The sequence below is a fragment of the Phalacrocorax aristotelis genome, chromosome 2 (genome assembly GCF_949628215.1).
Source record: "Phalacrocorax aristotelis chromosome 2, bGulAri2.1, whole genome shotgun sequence".
In the NCBI taxonomy this organism is placed as follows: Eukaryota; Metazoa; Chordata; class Aves; order Suliformes; family Phalacrocoracidae; genus Phalacrocorax; species Phalacrocorax aristotelis.
In genome coordinates this window covers 9,618,446-9,645,936 of record NC_134277.1, presented here as the reverse complement: position 1 = coordinate 9,645,936, position 27,491 = coordinate 9,618,446, and the positions used below count along the sequence as shown (strand labels likewise).

General features: G+C 38.8%; 1 protein-coding gene across 10 annotated transcripts in view; it reads right to left on the bottom strand.

Moving 5' to 3' along the window:
* RBM33 (RNA binding motif protein 33) overlaps positions 1–27,491 on the bottom strand; it is a 105,507-nt gene that overhangs the window by 67,761 nt on the left and 10,255 nt on the right. For all 10 annotated transcript variants that reach the window (XM_075082355.1, XM_075082356.1, XM_075082360.1 and 7 more), the window contains exons 2-8: positions 27,268–27,346; positions 21,724–21,772; positions 19,706–19,782; positions 17,360–17,660; positions 15,601–15,711; positions 8,036–8,207; positions 810–1,015 (exon numbers count right to left, since the gene is read on the bottom strand). In XM_075082355.1, coding sequence (XP_074938456.1) covers positions 810–1,015; positions 8,036–8,207; positions 15,601–15,711; positions 17,360–17,660; positions 19,706–19,782; positions 21,724–21,772; positions 27,268–27,346 — 995 coding nt within the window. The remainder of the gene's footprint in view (positions 1–809; positions 1,016–8,035; positions 8,208–15,600; positions 15,712–17,359; positions 17,661–19,705; positions 19,783–21,723; positions 21,773–27,267; positions 27,347–27,491) is intronic.

Sequence of the window (27,491 nt, the reverse complement as noted above, 5' to 3'; positions counted from 1 at the left end):
GATGAGCACAATGTTTACAACGTTGAAGGTTAAAATAACTAGCAAAGACTGCAGCAATACAGAAAAAAAAATATTCCACCTTCACTGTTTTAAAAGCATGAAATATTCTACTGCAGGGCTCTCAGCCGCTGAGATATCCACCGACTCCTGCTAGTGATCAGCACCTAGAGTTACTGCTGTTGGAAAAAATCCCCTTTGTTTAACACAGATGACCTTGTCCTGCAAAGACATACACAGGCTTTGTTCTACAATCTCAGCTTCCAGTATATTTTATGGCAGTTAAAAATAAGCATAGGTTACCTCTCGATCACACACTTGGTGGTGGTTTTGTTTGTTGGGTTTTTTTGTTTGGGTGTATTTTTGAATTTTCTTTAAAGTATCAGCAAAAATATTAGTTTGACAAAACCCAAGAAATATGTTAAAGAATCATATTTTTTAAACTGAATTACTATTGATGATGTGGGACTGAACACGTTTCCATGTTGCATGCAGAGGACTTCTCAGAGGAATTAACTTTTTCCTCCACCTTATGCAAACCAGTAGGTAAGCCTGACTGAGTTTTATGAGTTGAAATCCTCTTTTTATTTGGAGGCCTCGACATTCCTCAAATTGAGGCTGGTAACAAGATTAAGCACATAATTCACAATCACCACATTACGCAAACCCCATCTTGCCTAACAGTGCCCTGAAAGAGCAAGAAGTGTACACTGGAATATATATTCCACCTTTATAAAGATTCACAATTTAAAATGCATTCCTCCATAATTTCCTGAAAGTATGTTCAAAGAATACTAAGGATTAAAAGGTACCATTGTCGATGGCTGGTTTGGCAGCAGGGCAGGCCTGTGATCCTTCATTCTTCCCCTATCATTGTCTCTCCTTTGTTCTCCCATTCCGTGGCACATAACCGAGCCTCCTCTTCGCCCTCCTCTCCTTGAGCCATACCGTCCCTGTTTAAGCTGCCTTTCCCTCTCTTCAAATTCAAGTAGTGCTGCTTTGGCTTCTGCAGAAAGTTCTGTTAAGAGAGACAGAAAAAAAATATTTTAGCTCCATGCTGAAAAGATGGAAAATGTAATAAACACCACCACTGCTAGAACTATAGAAGCATCCCTGCAACTAACAGAATTTGCAGGCACTTTGTTCTCCTTTAGGTGGCATGTTAACATTTCATTAAAGACATCTTTAAAAGGAAAAAGCACATGGATACTTGGGTCTGTTGTACTGTCAAGAAAAGCAGCAGGTAGACAAAACAAGCATAAATGAAAAGGTTTGGGTTTGGGTTTTTTTTAAAATGCTTTTCAAGTTTGCTTTACGCTGTAAGAGGATGCTGTGGCTCCTCTCACATTAGTGTTATCTTGATCTGCAGAAATATCAGGCAGCACAATGAAATCCCCAGTAAACTTTACTGTAAAGGATATGTTGAGTCCTCCATATAAACAGGTTTGACAGACTCTTTTACACATTGGCCTGTTCCAAAGGAGGACTTTATGGTTGCTGAAGTGTTTTGCAGTACGTAATTACTTAATATTTTATCTATTGTATGTGTGGTTGAAGAACCAACTGTACTTTACAAGTGATAATTCCACTTAGAGAGCACACACTTCAAAATCTGTGCTCAGTTCAAATTAAATACATGGCCACTGATAACACCCACTCAACTCACATCACAGGTAAACACCAGAGAACAGACAGTACTCAATGAAGACTGCCAAATTTGCTTGAAACCTGGGACAGTGCTGGTAACATTAGGAGAAAACCATGCAGTAACAGGCTCAGGTAATCAAATTACTTGGAAATACAGAGAAAGTCTACAACAAACTTCAGGAAGCACACCATGACAGTATGAGCAGTGCCGCTCACCAGGTTTCAGTACTTAAAGGGGATAAATTTAAACCTAAACATGCAGCTGAGGGTTTTGCCACATGCCAGTCACATCCCTTGTTACCTCTAAAATTGACTTCTGCCTCTAACAGGGCAAAATTAAACTATTCTACAAGAAACACAATTCTGACAAATTAAAACATATTTTGAATTCATGTAAATGGCAATTAGTGCAAGAATTCAATTTTTCCATGTAAAAAGTCTGCTGTTAAAGGAGACTGGGTACAGGGACCTCTTTTCAGGACAAAGTGGTTTTACTTGCTAATACTACACATAATGGCTACAATATCTGAAGATCAGAATAAAGATAGTTTGTACTTGGCAGCCAGGATACTACTACAACATCTCCACATCACTACATGTCCTCCATCAAGAACACATAACTAAAGCAATTATAAAAGTATTAAAGTTTATTGCAAGTCTAGTAGCCAAAGCTACTTAAACTACCACCTTAAACATCTTCGTAAGTAATCTCAGTTAGTCTTTGAAGTTGACGATTGAGAGAAGGGCAGAAAAGGGCGAGTGCTATGCATTCCCACTGAGGCAGTTGTTCTTGGCTACAAAAACTACCTGCACGACTGAGCTGCAAGGACTCCAAATTTGCATGTCTGAGTTTTCAGAGGTATTCAGCGCCTCCAGAAAGCCAGGGCTTTTTGATTAAAAAATGTTTAGAACTTGTGACTGTCTAAGAACACAGCAAACATGACAGACTCCTAAAGCTCAGGGTCTGCTATATAGTTTCCTATTTGATTTCTGTATGTTCGTGACAAGACAAGATTCTCTACCTCCTTTTCTCTCCCCTCTCTGACACCACAATTAAGTGGCATAAAGCGTTAATTTACAGTCACACCAGGTATTCTTATGAAATGCTACCTTTGCCCTAGCACCTGTCTCAAGAGATTGACAGAGCCCAAAACAATCAGGCTTTATCAGGAAAATCTCAGTGTGCTTAGAAAGGGGCAAGGAATCACACTCCCTCAAGTCTTAGTATGGTATTAAATGTGCACGCTATGGATTTCTGAGGAAAATTAAGACAAATGTACTCTTTTCCAAAGCAATCAAGAGCATTAGATGTGACTAAAACAACCCTGTTATCCATCTTTAGCTGTCAGGGATGAAAGAAAAAGGTTTAATGGGAAAAAAATAGAGCTCTGATTTCAAGCCTCCTTCCCATCCACACCTGAAGTTCAGTTTCTTCATAGGCTTGCAAGCACCAAAGAGCTAACATGGGCTTTCAGTTGGTCTGCAGGAAAGAGACAACTTGCTCCCATACACTTATGGGAAGAAATGGTGCCATTACACTGCAAAGCAACAGCTCCCCTCCCTTTAACCAGAGAGGATTCAAATCCTGCAGGGCATCCTGGGCATGCTGCTGGTTGGGAAAGCCTTTTTTTTCCTTCCAAGAATAGGACAAGCAGCTCAATTTCTCTGACATCTTCCACACTACAGCCCTGAACTCAGCAAGGTAGCTTGGGAAGCAAAGTTCAATCATTGCAAAAAGTACCTACCACTGATATTTATTCAAGAAGTTACTTCCTACTGAACAGATTAGAAGTCACATGTGAGGAAAGCAATTCTTAATGAACGTGATTATAGAGCTAGGCTTCCTACAAAGCCAGATCATGTCTGAGTCTCTCTGCCTCTTCAGCACATATTGAAGGACTCTGAATAGAAACAGCTGTAGAAGAAAGAATGGGCTGCCCCAAACAAAATTACTTCAGAGGGCTGTGCTGATTAAGCCTGGGGAAGGGATGAGAGCATCCAGGGCAAAGTCAGTCCTGATGATCTTCAATGTGCAGGTACTTTTTGCTCTCTTTAAAATGAAAACTAACAAATTGTTTTCCTACTCACTTTACATAGAAGTTCTCAAACTTCAAACACTGTGTCTTTAAAAGCACAGTCCACATATTCAGGTTTTCAGCCAGAGAAGTGAAACTGTGTGTAACACTGACCTTGGAAAAAATATCCCAACCAAAACAACCCGCCCCCATTGAATGCACTGCAGCAAGCATCATTACATCATACCACATCTATGACCACAGAAGTACAATATAACCATTTGATTTTATAAAAAGGTAAGATTACATCAACATCAAGCATACTTCCCCCACAACATGCCACTGAAGGCAAGTGTCCTACCTGTGAAGACTTTTGCTTACACACAAAACTGCAAGTTCAGAGCATCAGAGAGACTGCGAAAGTGCTCATCCAGTGAACTAAACTCATGAACACCTCAAGTGCTTTATACTCCTATCAATCACCACACAGCAAAACATACAGTCAGCTCAATTATTAGGTGGGTTATTTATCAAATTTGAGAGCATTGTGCCACACATACAGAGATCAAGGAGAGGAGACAGTGTAGAAGACAGTTTTGCAGGGAAGGGAGCAAGGAAAATAGTCCCTGTCTTCCCTGAAAGCAAGATCAGACTGATAACTAGAAAAGAGGTGACAAGCCAGGGAAGACGACATCCTCTTTCCCTCCCTAGACTCTTCCAAAGCACAGCCAGGTATTCACATGAAAGGCCCACTGCTCTTCCCCAGCTAAGAGCTCGTGTGCCTGGTGACCAAAACACACGGAGCCAGGCTGGATGCTGCCATGCCCCCGGAGAGCGCGTGCAGGATGCTGCAGCGCACGGCCACCGGCTCCTGCCTACACCAACCCTGAGCACAGGTCTCTGCAGCTACATCTGTCTTGGGTGGCTCCCTGAGAGCAACGGCATTTCAAACCCCCAGGTTTGAGAATCCCAGAATCCCTATTATACTGGATAATGAAGAGATTTACAATGTAAATAACATTCCAGAACAGTTATTCAAAAAATATACATATGCTTTTACGTATATGTGCAATCTAAGTTGAGAGAGCAAATATTCTCATTTGTTTTAACTTTTTTTCTCCCCATCATCCAGACTTGCAACCCAATCACACTATGTGCTTCTGCACACAGTGCAACAGGACAACAGTGAAACAATTAATTTTAATTTGCTAGTCTTGTCTGAAATCTCAGCCACTAGTTATCAGAGTGCACATAAGCCAACTCAGCAGGACATAATCAAAAGTACCACCACACCCAGTAACTCTGCCTACGTGCAAGGTTTGTTTTTGTTTTTTACATTCGGTACAGAGATAATAGTTTTGTGATGCCAAACAAAGCCTGTTTTCTTCACTTTCCTTAACAGGTAATGACCATTCCAACCATGGGAAGACTTCAACTACATGCACTGAAAGAAGTCAAATATTTCTCAAGGATGCTAAACCCAGTATCTCTAGAAATCAATTGCATAGCTGTCCTACACCCCCTCTCCTTTAAACTCTTCAAAACCACTACTTATATTATCTTGGATAAAGAAATGTTTAGGAAAGATCTCAGCTACATTCATTAGAATACTCTATATTTTTACATATTTTACCAGCACAGAGTGATTCTCATCTTGACAGTACAGTTCTCACACACACAGTTAATGCAGTGAATCAGCAATTATTTTTCTAGTGTCTCTAAGTGTCAAGATTAATTTCACTATTGCTGGTAATAAAATGGTTTCAAATGACATCTTTAATCAGCAAGTAAGAATGCACTCCTCCAATAGAGACAAGCTGTCACAAAAGGTCACCAAAATGTGACAGGATGGAAATTACATTTGTAACTTCAACTGAAATGTTAATTCCTCTTTAAGTGTTTTCTCAACTATGTTCAGATTTTAAAGTAAGGAGATGTTTAAAAATGAAACTTCATTGCAAATCTACCAGCAGCATCTGCAAAAATTTGCTCTATAATCTCAAAAGCAAAGAGATATTTATACGCAAACAACAAGTACTTTTTGCTGTTTAACTTTCTACCACATGGTTAACCGTTTGGTCTCTTTATCCATAAATCAACATGAAAAACTAGTATGAATAGAAACCATTTCATAACAGCAAGACTGTATTTTTGCCAAACACCAGTTTCCAAAAAAGCTCTTTTAGTTTATAGATTCATCCACATTTGCATCACCTTTTCGTCGTATCTCTGAGCTACATCCCAAATCACTTAAAATTACACTTAAAAATAAGTCAAATTTCAAGTCACTGTTCCTTTAACAGTCAAGCTCCACTACACGTTTTCTCCTCATTGGCTGGTCTTGCCTTTACATTAAACTATAGAGTAAATCCACAGATACCCAAAACAGCATGCAATTGTCATTGACCTTGCAATTATGTGCAGAAATTTAGCTATTCCAGTGCACTCTTATTCTAAAAATATTGTTTTGTAAAGCCACCAGCACCTTTTGTATAAATAATATATGGCCTGTATGCGGTATGTAGAAACACATTTGAAATGCACCTCAGCTAAAATATCCCTTGCCCATATAGACTGCTCTGTGCCTCCAAAGGGTCCCTTTCAGTCTTATTCTAATCAGAATCAATTCCTGATTATTAAAACAATGCTGAATAAAGGCCCTTAATAAACGCTTTGCCTGAAATTGCAAGTACAAGCTATCTGCTAAATACAAACAACAGATAAGAAAGATCTTGATTCCAAATCGTGCACTGATGTCTCTCTCGCAGCACAACATGGCCCGCATGAATACCATCGTGAAAGTCTGGTTCAGCCTTTGCAGCTGACTCCTTGCTGCTCACAAGTCCTCTTAGCCACAATACCTTTGTTATGGAATTAAGGCTTCTCAATTTTTGCAGGTATAGTAAAATCCCAATTCCTTGAAACTGAATTGAAGAATAAGGAGGCTAGGCAAGTCAACAGAAAGATCCTTAGAAACAACATCCTTTGCAAAGCAAGGCTTTTAAGGTAAGAGGGAAATTTCATCAGGACGAGTTCTGGCAATCTAGGTATGTGCTCTGGGAATGTAATTCAAAAATGCCCTGTTGTCCCGAAGACAGACTCATCTGGAAAGAATGCAGAAGCACCCAGCTACCAAGCTCACACTGCATGACACCCATCTTAAAGCAACCCTGTGTAAAGAACTCATCCCTTCAGTCTGGCAAAACTTGAAGTATCATCAAAAAATACATCTTCCCCCAGTGCTATCTGACAATTAGCCAACAGTATCTGACAGTTTGCCTTCATTACCAGTTCACCTCTTGTTGCACATCTCGATTCTCCTCAAAAGATCAGGGCTTTTTCTCCCTTGTTTGAATCGATATTTTGGTTCAGTAGCAAAACTATGATAATGGTACATCTTTCTGAAAGCAAAACTTCATTTCTGCCCACTTCCCTAATATCACCTTTCTAATCGGACTTTTTATTATTACCACCATCACAAGGCCGACATGAAGAGGCAATATAGTTATTCCCAGTGGTGCAGGTACAACATCAGTATCAGATACTTGAGTAGCCAGGACACACAAGGGGTCTTGATGTTAACTCTCAAAACCATAAGGCAATGAGATTTTATTTATAGACTAAAAGAGAGCAGCTGCAAGAAAGTTGCAAATCTACCACTACTTCTGCATTAGCAGTGGCAAATTAGCTACACAGAGCAGTGTTCTAGCAACAACCACACTTGTGTTATGCTACTCAAATACAATGAAAACGTACCCTTTTAGACTCTGCCTAAAGATTCAAGAAGGTGGTGTAAGAGATACAGATCATTCCATGCTAGAGAACCTGAACCCAGAGAACAAGGGTTTCTGTATTTTTCTAACACACTTCCCAGCAAGTTACAACTTCTCTAGGCCAATCCAATAGCAGGCACACAACAGATTCACAGCATGCTTATGTTCATGGGGCAAAAGAGCAAACGTGCAGGTATTTCACAGCAGAACACAAGTAATAAGATTCGTGTTATCAACTGAAAAATCTTCCAAGGATGGAAGTCCAAAGAAATTCCTTAAAATGTATTCCACCACAGTACATAGTGAAGCACAGATCAAACAGCTGCTGCTTGAAAACAGGAAAGCTTTTACAGACATCACAAGTCTCAGTGAACAAACATTGTGCTGGTTTTCAAAACATGATATGCTTAAACATTATTCCCAAGGAGACAGACCCTACGCATGCTACAACAGCCTACATATGACTTTGGACAACTTGGATATAAGCCAGAAGATGACTGTTCTGTCTTTTGCCATTACTATTTTCTAAAAGTTTTGGCAAGCCTGCATTTTACTTTCTTTTTTAATAGCTCTTCAAAACAGTCCATTGCCACAAAACCTCACCCAAAGTTTCTGGAATGTTTCTCCTTTCTCTTGTCACATCTGAGAGCCTAATTATCGTTCCTTCTTTCCGTTCAGTTTTGAAACGTAATCGTCCAGACTCTTCATCATCATCCTCCTCTTCATCAGATTCTTCTTTTGTTTCTTCTTGAAGTTCCAGAGATTCAATAGCTGCCTGAATCACAAAATACAGAGGACACGCAAACTGAAAATAATCTACTTTCTTGTGATCAGTGAGTGTCAAAAAGACAAAGCTTTCTTTAAAGGTCCCATTGTACAAATTTTGCTGGCATTATACATTAAACTCACACATAACTCAGTGAACATTTAAGAGCTTGGTGAATTTTTAAAAAATATAAAGATGTGAATTATATAGTAAAATCTATTGAGAAAACGCATTTTGCTGCAATATTTAAGGGAATATGGAAACTCCAGTTAGAACTACCATCTGATTCGTAGCTACTTTCGCAAACCTGGGATACTACCAGATTTAAGTAGAACAAACATCTAATTAAATATTTTTTTTTATTTGTTAACATCTGTCAGTAGCATGTTGTTAAAAAACCAAAAACTACCAAAAATCCCCAAGTAACCTTACATCTCAATTTTGTTCCTCTACGTATGTATATCTGTACTTGTCTTTTTCTACTCAATGAACACTCTCCAGTTTTAATTCAGGAACTAAGAGAATGGAGAACGGGATAGGATGAAATTTGGATATACTTAATCTATATATTGGAATGGCACTCACTTGTCATTATTTACTTTCTAGTTCTCTCTATAACAGAGAACATTTATTCAGATGAAACAATGTCCCAAATGAAAATGGATCACTCTCCCTCAAATTGAAAAAAAAAAATTAAAAAATCAATAAAAATCAATTTCATATTCCTGTGCTGGCATGATAAAATTAATGTTCAGAATGTTACACAAGTTATATTTGTTTTCTAGAGTTAAAAATCAGAAGTGTTTTAATATAGTACTATTTTCCATAAAATATTTGTTTACTGTGTATTTGGTTATTTCTTATACAAACCTACTTGCTCATTTCTTAGAGCCTGCACATGCATTTTAATTCTTTGCAAAGCCACTAAATACATCTTAACTTATGTTGCTTGAGGACAGTTAAAAATGGGTGAAATATAACAAGAGCAGTTTAATCTTGTAATTAACCACATTGGTGCAGTAATTTATATGAAAAAGGCACAGCAAGTGTCTGTCAGGTGGACAGATACTAAGTCAAAGATCAAGAATAAGAATTAATGGCAGAATAGTGCAAGGGATTGTAAATTTCCTTATCGAGGAGCCTGACTTCATCCAAAATCAAAAAGAAACATGGGAAGCAAGATCAGTGACAGGATCTGGCAAGACAGTTTCTACTTTAAAAGACAGGACACCATATGAACTCCAGCTCAGAGCTTCTCCAGCTTTGGCCTGGTGAATAAACAATCTGTATACTTAGTTAGGGGGCTTTAATGGGCTACTGATCTCAAGTTATTTTCATTTTATCATCTCCTTATCTCAGAATGTTTTTATCCATTCCAGTCAAACATTCAAGCACTACAGTTCCTGACCTCATAAAAATGCTTTAAGATACAGCTAAGAGAATAGCTGAAGTTTACAGAAAGGTTTACGGCTTATATTTTAAAAATATATTTACTTTTATATGATGCCTTTATCATATTAAAAAAAAAATGCAGCTACAAACATCAGACAGGACAGCAGGCCAAAAAAAAAAAAAATCTTTCAAGACTGAAAGAAATCCAAACCTCAAAAGCAAATCCAAATTGAGCACAACTGGTCTGATTAACATTACCATGTTAATCAAAGCACCTCTGAGGACAGGCAGCTGAGGCTCATGGAACAGAGGGGGGATGTTAGCAAAGAGATGCTAACATGGTTTAATAAAAAACAAACAAAACCAACCGAGAGACAGGGTTAGCATTTTACTTTCAAAAGAGAGACTCTCAAGAGAGGGAAGAATAGCAATCTCTCTATCAAACCTATGTTTTTAAATATCATAAATCCCATAACCATACTGACCCAATGATGTCTTTAAAAACTTTCCCTTCAGGATCAGGATTTGGAAGTCAGAACTGGAGTGGCTGTTTTGCGAGACATGCTCTCTCACAACACCGAGCCTCCTGCTCTACTTTAGAGCATAAATCCCAGACACATCCACTCTCTACGTCCATGCCTCTGAAAAGCTACACTGGAATTCCAGGTTTTTATTCATCAAAGACTGGTCTTAGTCACGTAATCTCATCAGTGAGTGCAAAACTTACTTGCACAAGGCTCTACATGTGGCTCAGACTGCAGAATCAGGACTAGAATGGTTAATGCAGCCTGCGCTGTCCTGAAAAATTTTGCAATGCTTTAATGAAATGCTACAAAAATATGTGCGGAAACTGTTACCTTTTGATAACACTTCATTCTGGGGAAAAAAAACCATATCCATTCTTTAAAAAAAAAAAAAGGCAAGTTGTACCAGACTACAACTACTTTCCTGTGCAACAATAAAATCAATTTATCAAACTTTTTTAGACCAGCACTACTCTATTCTTACCCACTTATACCAATTCTGTAGCTTTCTGGGTCTAACTCACTTTAATAATCACCAGCATAACGCTCATGCCACCTATTAACAAACAAATATCAAAGACAAAAAAAATATCAAAGGAGCTACTGAAAAAGCAGGCACGAAGGCAGCACTCGAGAATGCTAACTGACCCATGTCCAAGTCTGGTTACATGTATTATTGAAAGATTTATATTAATTGTGATGGAGACACAAATACACCTGAGCCAACTGTATGTTCTCTACATATAGCTCCAGGAAAGGTTATCTGAGCTGTGTAGGAGCATACACCCTTACCCTGCAATTTATTCAATCGCTGTAGCATGCAAGACTTTAGATCATTGTTCCAACTTCCAGCCTAACAGGATGTGCTGTTTTGCCAAGATTACAGTATACAAATGGACTCTACGTTTCAGCAGAAATTTATATAGGAAAAGACACAAGTCCAGACAGAATTAATACACACTAGTACTTACAGGATTCTATTTAATACTTGCTAATCATGAATAACTTTGAATATACATAAACAGTCCTTGAACAGCCACTTGAGGTCACCTGACTGGCCTAGCCAGCCAAGGCTTCTTAGAGCTCTCCTCAAAGGGAGCTTAACATTTCCCATTATGACACCTTGCACAAAGCTATCAAAGAGCTTTACTGACTCTTCCTTATGAAGAAAAATAATGACCTTTCTTCTATCACAAGGTCAGAGTTTTCTGCCATCCTCATTAAATAATTATGCCATAAATCCCAGTCACTGACCAGAACTCCCCACGCTGGGTTATGATCGGCTACGGAGCAATACGAAGTGCTCCTGCTCCGAACACCCTGCCACAGAGTTGCAGGACTGATAACAGACGTAGCCCAAGGAAAGCAGGAGAAAACACCATTCAGCTTGATAAACACTGACTTTAGCACAGGATCCTCCTAAACACAGGATTGTCAAGTGTTCTGGAGAGCTCTGTGCCTGAGGGTGCTAAGATGTACAGAACAGGTAAGCACTGTAAAAGCTAAATCAGATCCCTTCCATGTGAAACATTATGAAGGTGAAAAAAAAAAAGACCTTTTGTTAACTAGCTAGAAAATAAGCAGTGGAGACTTCTACCAGAGGCTAACACTGAAGCAGCAGCAATTGCTCAATCCTAAGGAATCAAGAAATAATAGAGCAGATAAAAGGATGTTACACCTATTCCAAGGGCACCTCCACTTCAAAGATGAAAAAAGGGAATAAAAACACAAATCTAAGAGCTTCTAAATATGTTTAAAAACTTGGCTGTTCTGATTTGCACTCTTTTAATCACTTTCCTAAGTCCTCATCGCTTCTTTTCAGCATAATCCAAGACATGATTTAAATTTATGCACTGAGAAACCCCCACCACAGACTTCACAGGAGATTCGTTCCAATATAAAACAAAGAAATTAGTAATTCTAATTTTAGGAGGTTACATTTTTATGAACATTTTGTAGAAATAATTAGTAATATTACTACTCTAAAAATATTTAGGACATGATAACTCATGTAACTGACAGCTCTACCACACCTATTTCCTGCTAAAATTTCTGGGTATTGGTTTTTGCTTTGTACCTTCGGACGGCAAAAAACATTTCCTGAAGCATTGGTACATTTTTCAAGGTAGCACCACAAAGAGCATTATTTATTCAAAATCCACATTCTAAGCACTGTTTCAAATGAAATATCAAGTGAAAAAGTGTGCCTTGAATCTGATCTGGCCAAGGACACAAACTGTTCCTGCCTCTTCCTCACATCTCCCAACTGAGCAGTACCACTCTTAACAGGTCTCTCACTTCCCTTATTCACCAGTTTCCCCCATCATGCTCCAATTCCCCAGCCAGCCAGCTTTTCTCTTGGTCTACAAAATTTCTTCATGCAACATAATAAGAGGCTTTATTTGCTTTTAATGTGGAAACTGCTTAAAATACAACACTACCAAACAGTTCTGTCAGCTCACTCTCAGTGATTCGGATGTCAACTTCCAATCAAGAAATAATAATGCTATTTATTTGTACCATATCTATTACAACTCCATTCTTGTGTTGCATTTTCTACAGGAGAATGCCAACAATTACCCTTGTTTACAAGCAGTGAATGTTATGAGATATAACACTCAAATAAAGAACAAAATTATTCAGAGCTGGAGGCATGCATCTAACCATGTAATAAACAGAAGTGCATACTCTACAAAGGTTATCGCTTTTGGTGGTATTCTCATTTGGAGAGCGCAATTGTGAGTCTACAGACAAATGTAAATAAGCTACATATGAAATAATAAAGGAATAAAAAGATAGTACTATTTTGGAAACAAACCTGCGGCAATCTAAAGCCATCAGAATAAAACCAGAATGAAGATTAATTGAATAAAGATGTGGCCAAAACGTTCACATTACATGAACAAATTCTCTAGAAGCTCTGTTAACAAAACCAATTAAAAACTTGCATTAATGTGATCTTTTGAATGAAAGGAATTTAATTCTGAATTGCACAAATTGAGGCAACATGATTATTAAAGAACTCTCACTAGTTCACACCCTAAAAATTAAACTGTGCTTTTCAAAGCAGTAAATTTGACAGTGAATCCCAGCTACGTACTTAATTTTACATGATGTGCAGTCCTTTCATCATCCCATACAGACTACGGCTACAGATAGCACAAATGCGTCAGGTTGCTTTTCGAACACCAGAAGGAAAGTGTACATAATCCAGTGAATGAACAGAGAGTGTTGAAGTGTTTCACATTTCTTTGGAAGGGTAGATTTAATACTTAGGAAATTAACTACACTTAAGGTATATTTTGTGTAAGATATCATGCTTGCAACAGCGAAGACTGAACAATGCAGGTGGCCCCTTTCAATGCATCTCTCAACTTATCAAAGAATGTTGTTTTGTTATAACAAGTTTGATACAACTAGAGAGCATCACAGCACACCTATTTGTTAGAACTTCATAGAAGAACACTGCTGTGTCTTTGAGGAATTAATTTCCTGATGAGTTAAAGCTCCAAAGAGGGAACACACTCTGACTACACTTCTCAGCAGGTAATCCATTCAATCCTATTTAATTAAGAACTGGAATAAAAGTAAAATTAAAGCAGATTGCTAGTGGGGAAAGGAAAAAAATCCCACATCAAAAACTTGCTGCAAATTAATAACAGGTATGATACCACTGTTCCAGGCTATTACCAGCAAATGTATACTTGACAGTTTTTGGCATAAGGTTTCTTCTTGCAAATGAAGGAACTCATCCTTTTTCCTAATCGAAGAATTAAGATAACTTCACAGGAATTTCAGTCTCAGAACAGCTTCTTTCAAAACAACAAATAATCTGACCTTTGCCTTTCTAGCATACAGAACCTTCCATGCTCACGGTCCTCCTCAAAGTGGGATACCTGAGAACCTGTATCTGCACTCCCAACAGCAACAGCCTTCTATGGTGGCATGACTGGCTGGGTCGACAAAGGGAGAGCAGTGGATGTTGTCTACCTTGACTTCAGTAAGGCATTTGACACTGTCTCCCATAACATCCTCATAGACAAGCTAAGGAAGTGTGGGTTGGATGAGAGGACAGTGAGGTGGACAGAGAACTGGCTCAACAAGGGTCGTGACCAATGGAGTAGAGTCTGGATGGAGGCCTGTCACTAGTGGTGTTCCCGAGGAGTTTGTGCTGGGTCCAGTCCTGTTCAACATAGTCATCAATGACCTGGATGAAGGGACAGAGTGTACCCTCAGCAAGTTCAGTGACGATACCAAGCTGGGAGGAGTGGCTGATACACCACAAGGCTGTGCTGCCACCCAACGAGACCTGGACAGGCTGGAGAGCTGGGCCAAGGGGAACCTCATGAAATTCAACAAGAGCAAGTGCAAGGTCCTGCCCCTGGGGAGGAACAACCCCATGCACCAGCACAGGCTGGGGGCTGAACTACGGGAAAATGGCTCTGCTGAGAAGGACCTGGCAGTGCTGGTGGGCAGCAAGGTTACCATTGTCAGCACTGTGCCCTTGGGGCCAAGAAGGCCAACAATATCCTGGGGTGCATTATAGAAGAAGCGTGCCCAGCAGGTCAAGGGAGGTTATCCTCCCCCTCTGCACTGCCGTAGCGAGACCACATTTGGAGTCCTGTGTCCAGTTTTGGGCCCACCAGTTTAAGAAGGATGTGGAACTGCTTGAGCAAGTCCAGCCGAGAGCTACCAAGATGATCAGGGGACTGGAGCATCTCCCTTATGAGGAAAGGCCCTGGATTTTTTTTAGCCTGGAGAAGAGAAGACTATGGGGGGATTTCATCAATGCCTATAAATATCTGAAGGGTGGGTGTCAGGATGATGGGACCAGGCTCTTTTCAATAGTCCCCAACGACAGGCCAAGGTGCAATGGGCACAAGCTGGAACACAGAACGTTCCACCTCAATATGAGAAAACACTTCTTTCCTGTGCAGGTGCCAGAGCAGGGGCACAGGCTGCCCAGGGAAGCTGTGGAGTCCCTTCCCTGGAAACATTCAAACCCCACCTGGACACGGTCCTGTGCCCCCTGCTCTAGGTGTGCCTGCTCAAGCAGGGGGGTTGGATGAGATGATCTCCAGAGGTCCCTTCCAACCCTCACCATTCTGATTCTGTATATTTATCAGTAGGAAATTATCCATCTGGAAAGTGAGGCACCATAGCTATCAGCAATTTAACAGACAGCATGCAGTATTACTATCATTCTCCTACCCAAAAAGGTCCCTGAAGTTTCTAGTGTTGAAGTTAAGATTCAATATGGACATTGTGAGCTCTCCCTTATGATCTTCATTTCAAGGAGAAGAGCGTATCTGATATATCTGAAAATACAGATGCTATCACAATTCATCTTATACAAAGAGTAATACCACCAATAATTCAACACTGGTGAAGCTGCACCAGTTCTTATCCAGCAATATGGACAATTCTACAAATTCAAATTCTGAAACAATCAGTTATTTTAAGTTTCCCTTCAATTCACGACATACCTCTTCCGATTCATTTGTTATTGTCTGGGATTCTTCCAGCTCCTCATCAGCTGTATATTCTTCTTGTTCTTCCATTCCTTGCTCATTATATGATTGCATGTAATCTTCATCCTGATACAATAACAGAAGAAGGTGAAAAGACACAGGCCAACTTTACAGAATCGCACCTGTTAAGAGGTGGGGTCTGTATGCATTGTTACCGTTTCCAGAACTGGAAGAAAAGCATTATTATCTATCAGAACTGTCAATTGTAAGTGACATATCATAAGGCTCTATTGGGTTTGCATGGCAAGGGTTTGGTAGTGGCGGGGCTGCAGGGGTGGCTTCTGTGAGAAGCTGCTAGAAGCTCCCCCATGTCCGACAGAGCCAATGTGAGCCGGCTCCGAGATGGACCAACCACTGGCCAAGGCCGAGCCCATCAGTGACAGCGGTAGCGCCTCTGGGATGATGTATTTAAGAAGGGGGGGGAACCACAGCCAAAACTGTGCAACTGCACCTGGAGATAGGAGTGAGGTAGAGAATTCATGAGCAAAGTTAAGCCTGGGAAGGGAGGGGTGAGAAGAAGGTGATTTTAAGATTTGGGTTAATTTCTCGTTACCCTAGTCTGATTTGATTGGTAATAAACTAATTTCCCCAAGTCAAGTCTGTTTTGCCCATGACAGTAATTGATGAGCGATCTCTCCTTGTCCTCATCTCAACCCACAAGCCTTTTGTTATATTTTCTCTCCCCTGCTCAGCTGAAGAGGGGAATGATGGAGTAGCTTTGGTGGGCACCTGGCATCCAGCCAGGGTCAACCCACCACAAAGGTATAACAAGCAGGGCTTTTAACTAGACAATAATTTCAGTATTATCAAAACCATAATCAAAGCAGTTTTCATTCAGATCCCAGAAATGTCATCATAAAAATCCCATCTACTTCTGTACTCCTACATCCTTTGATTACAACTTCATGAAGCAAACACTGCAGTACTTTCTTACCAAAGGAAATAGGCACCTACAACATATACACATTAACATCAGATTTTACCCATCTAGGTTACAAACATTCTTAAAACATTCTGCAAGTGCTTACACATGAATGGATTCAATTCTGAACAAAGATGAACAAAAAATGAGAACAAAACCTTTCCTAAGTACCTTTACTTGTATTTTAAAACATCTCATTGATCACATACTGTTTTAATTTAGGTTAAATCATTTCACTAGCAATTAAAGCCAGTGCATGTTCTCTAATATGCTCAAATTATATTGAATTATGCAGGTGACATTTTCCAAACTAACCTCCAATCTCTTTATTCAGGTTTAGACAGTTCTCAGTTACAAAAAGGATGAACGAGCAGGACATCAATCACTTTGGGATATTAGCACCTTAAAGATGTCTTTAGCAGGTCAATAATCTTTTCACCTTCGAAGGACTTTATCAGATCTTGTCTAAAGCCTGGATAAAAGCTTTTGCATTAAGTACTTCTAACAATTGGCAGCGTATCTCCACCACACAAAGCTGTTTTCTTCCTTAAGGATACAATCCTCAAGGTCATGATTCTCAACTGCCTTCCAGCATGACAAAGGAGCATTACCTACCGCCAAACAAGCTGTCAACACAAACTTTGTCACAGCCTAGATAAAGAAACTGGCAGACAGTGATAATAGGTCTAATTTCCCCTCCTCCCTAGGGAGGTAAACAGATTTCAGATCAGTCTGAAACCCTATGCACGTGAAGCAGTGTTATCTTTGAAGATACAATAGAAAGAAACTCACAGGAAATTCATCTAGGGGTTCATTGATTTCAAGGTCTAGCACTTCATCATCTTCTCCAGGCTCTTCCCCATATTCTATTTGGTCTTCTGTCAGTTCAGGATCATTGCCTTCATAGTGTCCTTCCTCTGCATACTCTGAGGCATATACTTCAGGTGCCTCAGATCTGCCATAAACAATTTCATCTTCCCCTTGGTCATACTCAGACTCATGTTCTATCGATGGATCGTTCATGGTCTCAGAGAGTTCATATGATGTAAGTATGCCAGATGTAGCATTGAGGCTAACTGTGACACCTTGAGAACTATGGTATAGGGGGAAAAAAATTCAGAGGTTGAAGCGTAACAGTCAGCTACTCAAAGATTCAGCAAAACAAAGCCAACAAATAGAGATTCTCTAAGTTGGTGGACAAAATTATACCTCTCACACTATTTGATTCCATGCCATATTCTCATAATGCATACTGTACTGCAGCTTATCACCAGCTGCAGGCTATTTGACCATGGGAATCAAACCAACCAGATGGTTTAGCAGGTCAAACTGGCAAAAGTCCTGCTTGGTAACCAAAGCAGACTGGATTCAATTTTAATTCAAAGACTAACAAAGAAAATACACAAAATTACAATAACTGCATCTGTTTTCCTGATATTTCAGAATCAGCTAGTAAACTATTTTTTATTCAGCGTATTAATATTGTTCCTTCTTGATTATCTTGAATTCAAACTTACCTTTTTATGAAAGTCTTAATGTTCTACTTAAAATATTGTAAAATATGTAAGTCAAGAACTGTCATCTAAATGTCTAAGATTTATTCTAACTTAGTAATACCACTGGCACAGACACTAAAAAAACGCAATCAATACAAAAACTGGCAAGTTTATAATCTGGAGGAAAAGCAAAACTCAGAATTTACTGTTTACAATAGCTAGTGCCATCAACACAAAAGCGACTAACCAACCGCAGACTAGTTAGAAAAGCAGGGAGGGAAAAAGCTCTTTTTGATTTGAGGGCTCCAGGTACAAGGAAAACAGATTATTTTTTATTATTATTACATTCCTGTTATTAACTATTTTCATAAGTTTGGGGGAAAAAGATCCAGGCAGCTTTGAGCTATTTGCATCTGTAAGACAGAGAAGATTTAACACAAAAATGAAGACATTACGCAGGACTACCATTATCCCCCGAACTATAGAGCATAAATGAGTTTGACTGGAAACAGAGGAAAAGCGTAACGGAGTGGAGCAACACTCCCTCTCAATAAAACTGCTAAAAATGCAAGATTTGTCTACAGAAACCTGCTTCCACCGAGCAATACTATCACACTTTAGATACTTTTTCATCCCTTGTGCCATCCCTGCTGCCCAGGGCTCACAAGGAGGAAATCCAGAGAAGAAACAGCAAGGACTGTAACTGGGATTCCCCATTTTGAAGGGAACAGTACAGTCCTCACCCTTGCAGGGAGGAAAACAGCAGCCAATGCAGCGATTGATGGTCTGAGGTATTTCACCACACCCTCATCAATCCAACACAGGGACAGGACTCCTTATCCTAATTCCAGCCAAGGATAGAACAGAGATCTCAAAACAACATACACGTACATGTTATACATACATATATATATTTTTACACCCCTTCAGATGACATGCCTGCATAGCATGCAACAAGGAAAAGCTGGCAAAACACAGAGGCCATTAAAAGCAGCAGTGGCACTGCATCATTGCTGCATCACAAGCATGTTCCTTCCCCTTTCAGCCCAGCATGAAAAGTAAAAGCGTCAAGAGACTCATTTTGACTTGCAACGTCAATAATTCAGTTGTGGAACTGTATCACCACAGGGTATTCACAGGGCAGGAACCTCAGGAAACTCCCACGGAAGCACTTGCTCAACCCTATAAACCCTGTACAAAAGTTTCTGCTGTGTAATTGTATAAAAATATTTAAGCCACAAATCAAACCTTAAACTATGAAGCTCCCCTTGTCAGGGTTTCAGGAGTTAAGATGTATTTTTAAAAGCAAGATGGCAGAAGAGGAAGCCTACAACAATACCAAGAAGGCTCCAAACAAGAGCTCTGTAAGTGCACAGGGGATGACAGAGTTTCCTCTTTACAAGGTTTTGTCAAGATTTAAGTTAAATTTCTTAGATTCAGATAAACAAAAAACCGTTTTACTGAAGTGCTAACAATGCTAGTGAACACATTATATACACATCATTAAGTAGCTGGCTAGGTAAAAAGCAAAACTATTTTAAGTACATACCAATAACTTCAGTTTAGTAGTTACTAGTTATCAGTAGCAGTAGTCATTAACAGCTTAGAGTTATTCAAAACACAAGACTTAGAAAAGAGATACCGAAATTCTTGTTCCTCTTCATTGTCACTTTGCAGAAGATCATCATTCAGCTCTTCATCTGACAAGTCTGACTGATTCTAGGTTTCAGAAAAAGTCAATCATGAACATAAAAAAAGCATATAAAATTTTAACTAACTAGGTACTGAAACTATTGAAACTTCCGAACACGAAGTATTTTCTTTATGAAGAATGCATCCCAGACTAAGACCATATCTTCAATGTAATTACCTAATTCCGTGAAAAAAAAATACACGGCACAAGGCAACAAATAAAAAAAAAAATACGTTTGATAGTCTTACAGAAATTTACAAGACTCAAATTTGCCTAGCTATCAAGACTTTTCACTGATGCATTCCCAAATATGGCCAAAGGTAACAACTCAAGAAATACCAGGAAGAAAGGTTAGCTTTAGTGCTCTTGTTTAACTGCCTTGTGACCTCAATGCATTAGGCAAGTCAAGAAAAACCACTAAGTTACTGCAGTTTCTAGAAAGCAGGGATACTTAGGAGACTGAAGGAAAGGATATGATGATATGAAGAAAATTAAAAAACCATAATTAATCTGTAAGTGAAGAAAAAAAGAAAATATCATGCCTTTTCTGAAGTCCTCCTGATTTGTCTATCATATATTCAGTTTTGGTTTGGGTTTTTTGTGTTTTTGGTTCTTTTTTGTGGTTGGTTGGGTTTTTTGTTTTGTTTTGTTGTTGTTGTTTTTTTAATGATTGCCCACTAGGAAGAGATAACTGCAGTTTTGCTCAGCAACATTATTTCCATCCTCTAAAGTAATTGGAGCAGAAAGGTTATACAAGGGTAGATTTATCTAAAAGTACTGGGATGAGATTAAGTACTAGGAAGTTTAGCCTAAATAGCTCAGGGGAAACTTCCTGAGAAATCTATTATAACTCCACCATATGAGCCCATACCCGCAGATACTGCTCAGAGCCCCGTAACATGGCAAATGGCAAACAAGAATAGAAAAAGTACAAGAACACATGATACATGGGAGGAATCTAATACTGGTTAGTATTCATACAGCTAATTTTTTTTAAGATAAGTAGCTTTATCAACACGTTTTAACTACAGATATAAGCAGTTAACTTTGCATACATTTTTTATAATTGTGTAACACACATCTGCACACTCTATCCCTGTCCTCCTGGGATTTTATTTTACTTTTTTAGACCAGTACATGAGACAAAGGAACGTCCTATCTTTAATAGGGACTACTTACAGAATAATTTCAAGAAGCTAACTTCCAACATTTAGACTGTGAGTTTTGATTTCCCAGAGAGAAGCCCTGTCTTCTGCAGGTATCTGGTAAATCCAAACATACATTTAGTTCTTTTCATAAGAGTTCAATTCTGGAAATTGGTATCAGAGCAAGGAACCTAGAGCAGACATGGGTGAACTCGTTTACGTTCTCCAATGCTAGCTGCTCCCATATTCTTCCCTCACTGTAGAAGGGGAAATCCTCTGCCTACTCAGACAAAGTAGTAGTGGATTATGCACAGTGAGTGGATCTTTAATAGACACCACTGATTGCTTTTTTATTTACTGCCTAGTAAATACTGATAGGATTTTGATTAGTAACTTTTAACAGCGAGGAAACTGGCAGTTGAATGCTCTGAAATGCTGATCAGCACTTCGCAGGTACATTTGGGGGTTTTGGTTTTTTAATTGTTAAGTCAGTATGAGCTACAGAGAAACTGATTTTGAGAACCATCTCCTTTTTGAACTGTGTGTTATGAGAAGAGATACTATCTCAGAAAAAAAACCCCACATTTTTTCTAGAAGTTTTATTTTAAAAAGCCACACTTAGAGGTACTTCACAAAAGGAAACAAGCTCTGGGTGCAGAGCGCTCTGGCAACAAGGCACACCTCGGGTACCCATGGCTGTCAGGCTTTAGGGAGTTGACTTTAAAATACATAAAAGGCCATACCAAACAACTCAAGCGGGTAAGATGAACAACGTTCACATTTTAATATCTGTAACCATTCACTTCAATGCACATCTCTTACCTTTTTGCCAGTTAGCAAATCCTCTCCAAGCAAGTCATCATCAAGTTCACTGAAAAATATTAACAAATTAAAGAAGTTGAACCTTAGAAAACAGAAACAAACACCATACAGGGTATACATCTTTACAAACTAACTTGGAGGAGAATTATCTTCAAGTCTGCACAAAGCTTTTCTTTCAGCAAAGTATTCAAGTTGAAAAGGGAGGTGTATAGTTTAAATGAAACAATAGATCATACATACTAAGTAAGACTACTGTTGCGCAATCATTTAATTTCCATATGCTTTCCTTTTCATGTTCCTCCAACTATAACACAGCACATAAACCTAGACAAAGTGTAGGCATTTAAAACACTGTTAGGTAGGTCCCAGCTCTAGATCCTTCACTTCAAGCGTGCTTGGGCATATTGTGCGAACTGCTGTTTCCCACCTCTCGAGGGAAGAAGCAAGTGAAACAGTAATGTCCTGTAGGCAAGACTCAAGTCTCCAGGCCACCACGTGGCCCAAGCTGCACTTCAGCAAGGAAGCACTGGGAGGCCAGCTGGCTTGGGAGCTGCTTAGGCCTACATCTTTCAAAAATACTTTATTCCTTACTCCACAAGTTGAGGGTAAGGTCAAACAGACATTTGTAGGATGACAAAAATCAGTTGTATGTTTCACCATCTTTGTCAGCATGGCTAGGGAGGAAGCAGAGAAATACCTGGGTTACAAAGCTTCTGCCATCACACAGCATCTCTCCCATGAACAGGATGCAACACAAAGAACTACAGTTCAGATTAGTTATGCTTTAGGACAACTGCTTTATCTCATACTTCCTTCAGTGAAAGAATTATCTAGTGACAGCAATAAACAGATTCCCCTTTAATAAACACTTATTACTGACAAATGGCCATATTAGAACATGGAAATGAATGGAGAAAAGTCTGTTGAAGAACTGAAGAGGCACCAAGAGCTGGAGAATAATCAGCTGGCAAATATAACTTTGCTATTTCAGGAGATGAAAATATGGAGTGTCACTTCTAGGACAGAAATCTGAAAGATGGCTCTAAGTAGAATTAAATGTTTAAATTCCACTGTTAAACTCTGAGAATGACCTTCTTGGTACATTTCTGTACTTTATTAGGTTCTTTAAAATTAAATAGACCTGTGATACATATTCCACATTGAATTAATATTCACAGGCCAAACTAGAAACAAGCTTGTGTTTTCATGTCAAAACTATTTCTGTGTTACTTTCTTACCTGCTACCAAATAAGAGTATTACTTCTCTATTTAAATTTTGGATTAGTGTAGTGATAGGACAAGCGATAACAGTTTTAAACTGAAGGAGGGTAGATTTAGACTGGATATTAGGAAGAAATTCTTTACTGTGAGGGTGCCAAGGTACTGCACAGGTCACCCAGAGAAGTTGTGGATGCCCCATCCCCGGAAATGTTCAAGGCCAGCTTGGATGGGGCTTTGAGCAACCTGGTCTAGTGGAAGGTGTCCCTGCCCATGGCAGGGGGTTGGAACTAGATGATCTTTCAGGTCCCGTTCAACCCAAACCATTCTATGATTCTTTGATTCTGTGCATGTCCTAATACTAAAATGAGATGCCAGTGATTTGAAATATGAACCGTATTTCAAGAATGTGAACCTATTTCTACCTGCACACCTTAAAAAAAAAGCATGCCTTACATACTACAGAAAAATTAAATACCCCAAAGTGGGAATGGGCTATATGAAAAGAATGGAAATATGTATAACAGTTCCTTAGGACTGTATAGGAAATACGCAAAAATAGGGAAGCCAGTCTCAAGACATAAATCAGTGCTCTTTCAGAGCTGGTTATTGTACAGATAATGCAAGAGGAGAATAAAAATATTGTGAGTTAGAAGAGAATAGATGATATTCCAAATCAGCACTAAGTAAGATGTCATCATCAGTACACGGTATTTGTTCACAGTTACTGATCTCAAACAGTTTCAGGAATGAGTGAACATTTACAAAGAGCAATTGTTTTGTGCTCACTACAATATTAAACAAAAACTGGGACACAAGATATATCATACATCCCAAAGAGCAAACTGAGTAGAATTTAAGCCCTTTATTTCAGAGACAGAAAACTCTACCTAACAGAAATGGTTTCAGAAGAATTTAGAGCCAAAATTGAAAGTAGGAAAAAGTTACCAATCTCTTCAGCTGCCAGGAATTTGACAAATGCACCAAAAGACCTGAAAATATTTCCCAGCACTATGGTCCATCATTGACAGTTTTTAATAAAGATGCACTAGAGAAATTCCAGAAGACAGCAAGAGCACGTGTTACAGCAGCAAAGACAAAAAGCAAGTTCAGGCAGTAAAAAATCCAGATCAGGAAGGAATGGAAGAGAAAGCAAAAGGTTAATTTAACTAAACATAGTGAGGGCTATTCAACACATTACTAAAAAACATGCTTGATGTGAGTTTTTTTAAAAAATATTAAGCATTTGATCAACAGATGTAATTGCATACATATTCTAGATTTTTAAAAGCTTTGGCTTATTACTTGACAACCAAAAAATTCACACTAGCAAATAAATGAAGCTCATAACAGAAACAGGAGTGTTTCACAGAATGCCCCTCAGAACTTGATAGGATATTCAATGTAATTCAATATTTTCATTGATAAAAGGAAAAAAATCACTGTTGGCAACTTTTTGAATAAACAGCACAGTAAAGTGCACCTATCTGAAGCTTCTTTTAAAATTGCCAAGTCTGAAGTTACCTATGAGAAAGAAGACAACCAGAATTACCAGATCTGGCTATTAAAAACAAACAAAAAAACCCCAGATACTACAAGATCTTAGGTTAGCTGAGAAAAAACAGACAAAACCAAATGACTGCAATCTGACACCACAGAAAACCATGCAATATAAATTAAACTGGAATAAAAGTACACATCTGTGATAGTTCCAAAGGCAACTCACCCTCACTGTCATCAAGGCACAAAGGTCTTTCTCAGACCATAATTCTAGGAAATTATGGTTAAGATAATCTAGGAGTTCACTGCTCTGAGAAGAGGCAGACCCATTTCTTCCCCTTCCTCAAGTCCCAATAACTCAACATTCCCCTCACTGAATAAATTCAGCTCACCAAATGAGGAAGAGAAAATAATAATAAAAAAGACAGACAACAAAAAGTGGAAAGGTTTCTGCCAGTGTAGAGAAAATAATCTCAGAGAAGGGTCAGAACAAGCAAATTTCAGCAGAAGTCAACTACTAAATCAGCCCTGTCATCTCACAGGACAGCATGAGAACTGCATGTATTTCCCAAACACAAGCTCTGGGCTACTTATAGAGATAAATGTATAAATTAACAGCCCGTGATAAAGACGTCACACTGGCCCTTTCTGGCCTCCAATTTCATGAGCATGCCTCATTAGACATGAGCAGTAGCAGGGACACAAGTGTTTCAGGAAAAGAATTTGTAAAAAAAAAAGTAATGGGAAAAATTCTTCAAGAACAATGTTACATTTGTACTCCCAAATAACAGGAGCCTTCCAATTCTCAGTTATCACCCTCCAGTGTCTGAGAAAGGAAAGTAATATAGAAATCCAAAGTGATTTAAACCTGGGGGATGGGACTCTGTTAAGCAGCAACACAGTAAGAGTTGATGGTTGATCAAGATGTATGACTAATAGCATAACTCCTTCACCCACACAAAAGAAAGATTTAAGTTGCAAAACAAAGCACGAAGGATTAAAAAACTCAAGTCTACTGTGCTCATTTAGCCTTTTTTCATCTTCAAACTGTGTCCTGTACTGAATTAGGCCAGCAGTTTAGAAAAATTCAAGCAATTACATTAGGCAACAACATATCCATGTACAGCGTTTGTAATTGCCCAGACAACCAGAGAACTTAACACTTCCAAAGATAGCTTGGCAATCTAAAAAGAGTTAATAATAATTTAAAAATAATAAAAATTCTAACACATGCACATAAAATAATTATCTATTAGATACAGTTGTTAAAAAACATTTTCTGAAATGATCAGCAAGATGAAACTCTGGGATCTCCAGCACTGGACCTGAAACCAGTTTTCCTTAAAATTTCACTGAAGAATAAACAATATGATTTTTCATCATCTCCCAAATTACATGCAGCAAATAATAAACACAAACAAATAATTTTTTCTGAAACCAAATCCTTGTGTGCTTCAAAGTCTCAGCTTAGTGAAAATACTCTACAGCCTTTCTCAAGTCCTATAAAAATAGCTTTGCCACGGGGAGTTTACTGTTGGCAATAAGCTTACAACTTCCGTTACAATGGCTGTTTGACTCCTCCAAATTTTCTGAAGTGACAGGAGTAGGACAGCTAAAACCAAACGTGACCAGCCAGCATCTAAGTCTCCACCTATTCATACCATGAAGTCAGCAAAGAAGTAGTTCAGAAAATATTTGAATACAAAGCATTTTGCCTGTAATACTAGCTTCAGTATTTCTAAGCACCCAGAGTCGGGGCTGGGAGGCAGCACAGTAGAGTGACCCAGCCCGAACAAGTTATTTTAGTTACACTCTCAAACCAGATCGGCTCCTTGATGCAGTTCACCATCCAAGCCACAAACAGCTGTGCTGGCATGACAGAGAACAGACACCCCTCACGATCATACAGCAGAACACCCTGTATACTGAAGCTACTGTCCAGATCCCTTATTTGCTCTTACTCACCTCTTAGAGCAATGCAAACCACCCACTTAAACCTAGCAGAAAAGTACGGAAGAGGAAACTAATCCCTCTGGAATGATGATAAATGTAGATTAACCGATTCATTCCAAGGGCGCAGCTCAGTGGAAAACTCCTTAGGGTAAAATTTGTTTACTACAATCACTTGAATGATTATTAGAAAAGAAAAAAATCTGTCTGGAATGTTTCTTCCCCCTTTTTACAGTGAAAGCCACTGGCAGTCTGAACAAGTTTCTCATACTAAAAAAGAATAATAAAAGCCCAACCCCACAAAAAAGTTATAAGTTTTCTCCCAGAAAATACAGGCAAGTCTAGCTAGCAGTTCGATTCGTCTTTCCCAGCTAAACCACCTAACCAAATTCACACATATTTCTAAATTTTTTTCAACAGTCGTATTTTTTCAGCAGAAGCCCATACTTAGGCTCCATTACTATCCCACAACGTAAAACTGAGGTAGAACTTTGAGAAGAATTTAAACATCTGCTTAAAAAAAAATATTAAGTTGGGCAAATTCAAGTACTAGCAAAATCTAACTATTTAAGCCAATGAGATCTACTAAATATTTAAAAGGAAAACCAGAACATTAATTGCAAAGTTAATTACACACCACAAATACTTTGTATTTATCCAGTTTTAAGTGGTATCTCTTCATAGCGCTCTCTATATTCCTCAAGGCAAGTATATATTGCACAATCTAGCATTGGCTGACACACGCATAACAACCAACAACTTCATTAGTATCTAAATGTGTGCTGCTCTACATGTTAGAATACAAAACGCCAGAACAGAAAAACAGAGCAATGTAATTCAGCATACAGAAACTGAACATGACGATGTTCTACCTACCTGTCCCAGTCGTCATCTCCAGCTCTTCTTCTCCAAGACCTTTCTGCACCAGGCTTATCAAACTGATCAAAGTCGTCATCTGTAAAGAAGGTGACTACATTAAATAACTCTTACTGAAATGAAAGGTTTGAAGCAACCACTTAGGTGGGATTTTTTGGGGGGAGTGAGGGGTAGGGATTGGGGTGTTTTTTAGAAGATGCAAAAATCCCTTTTTCTACTTTTCA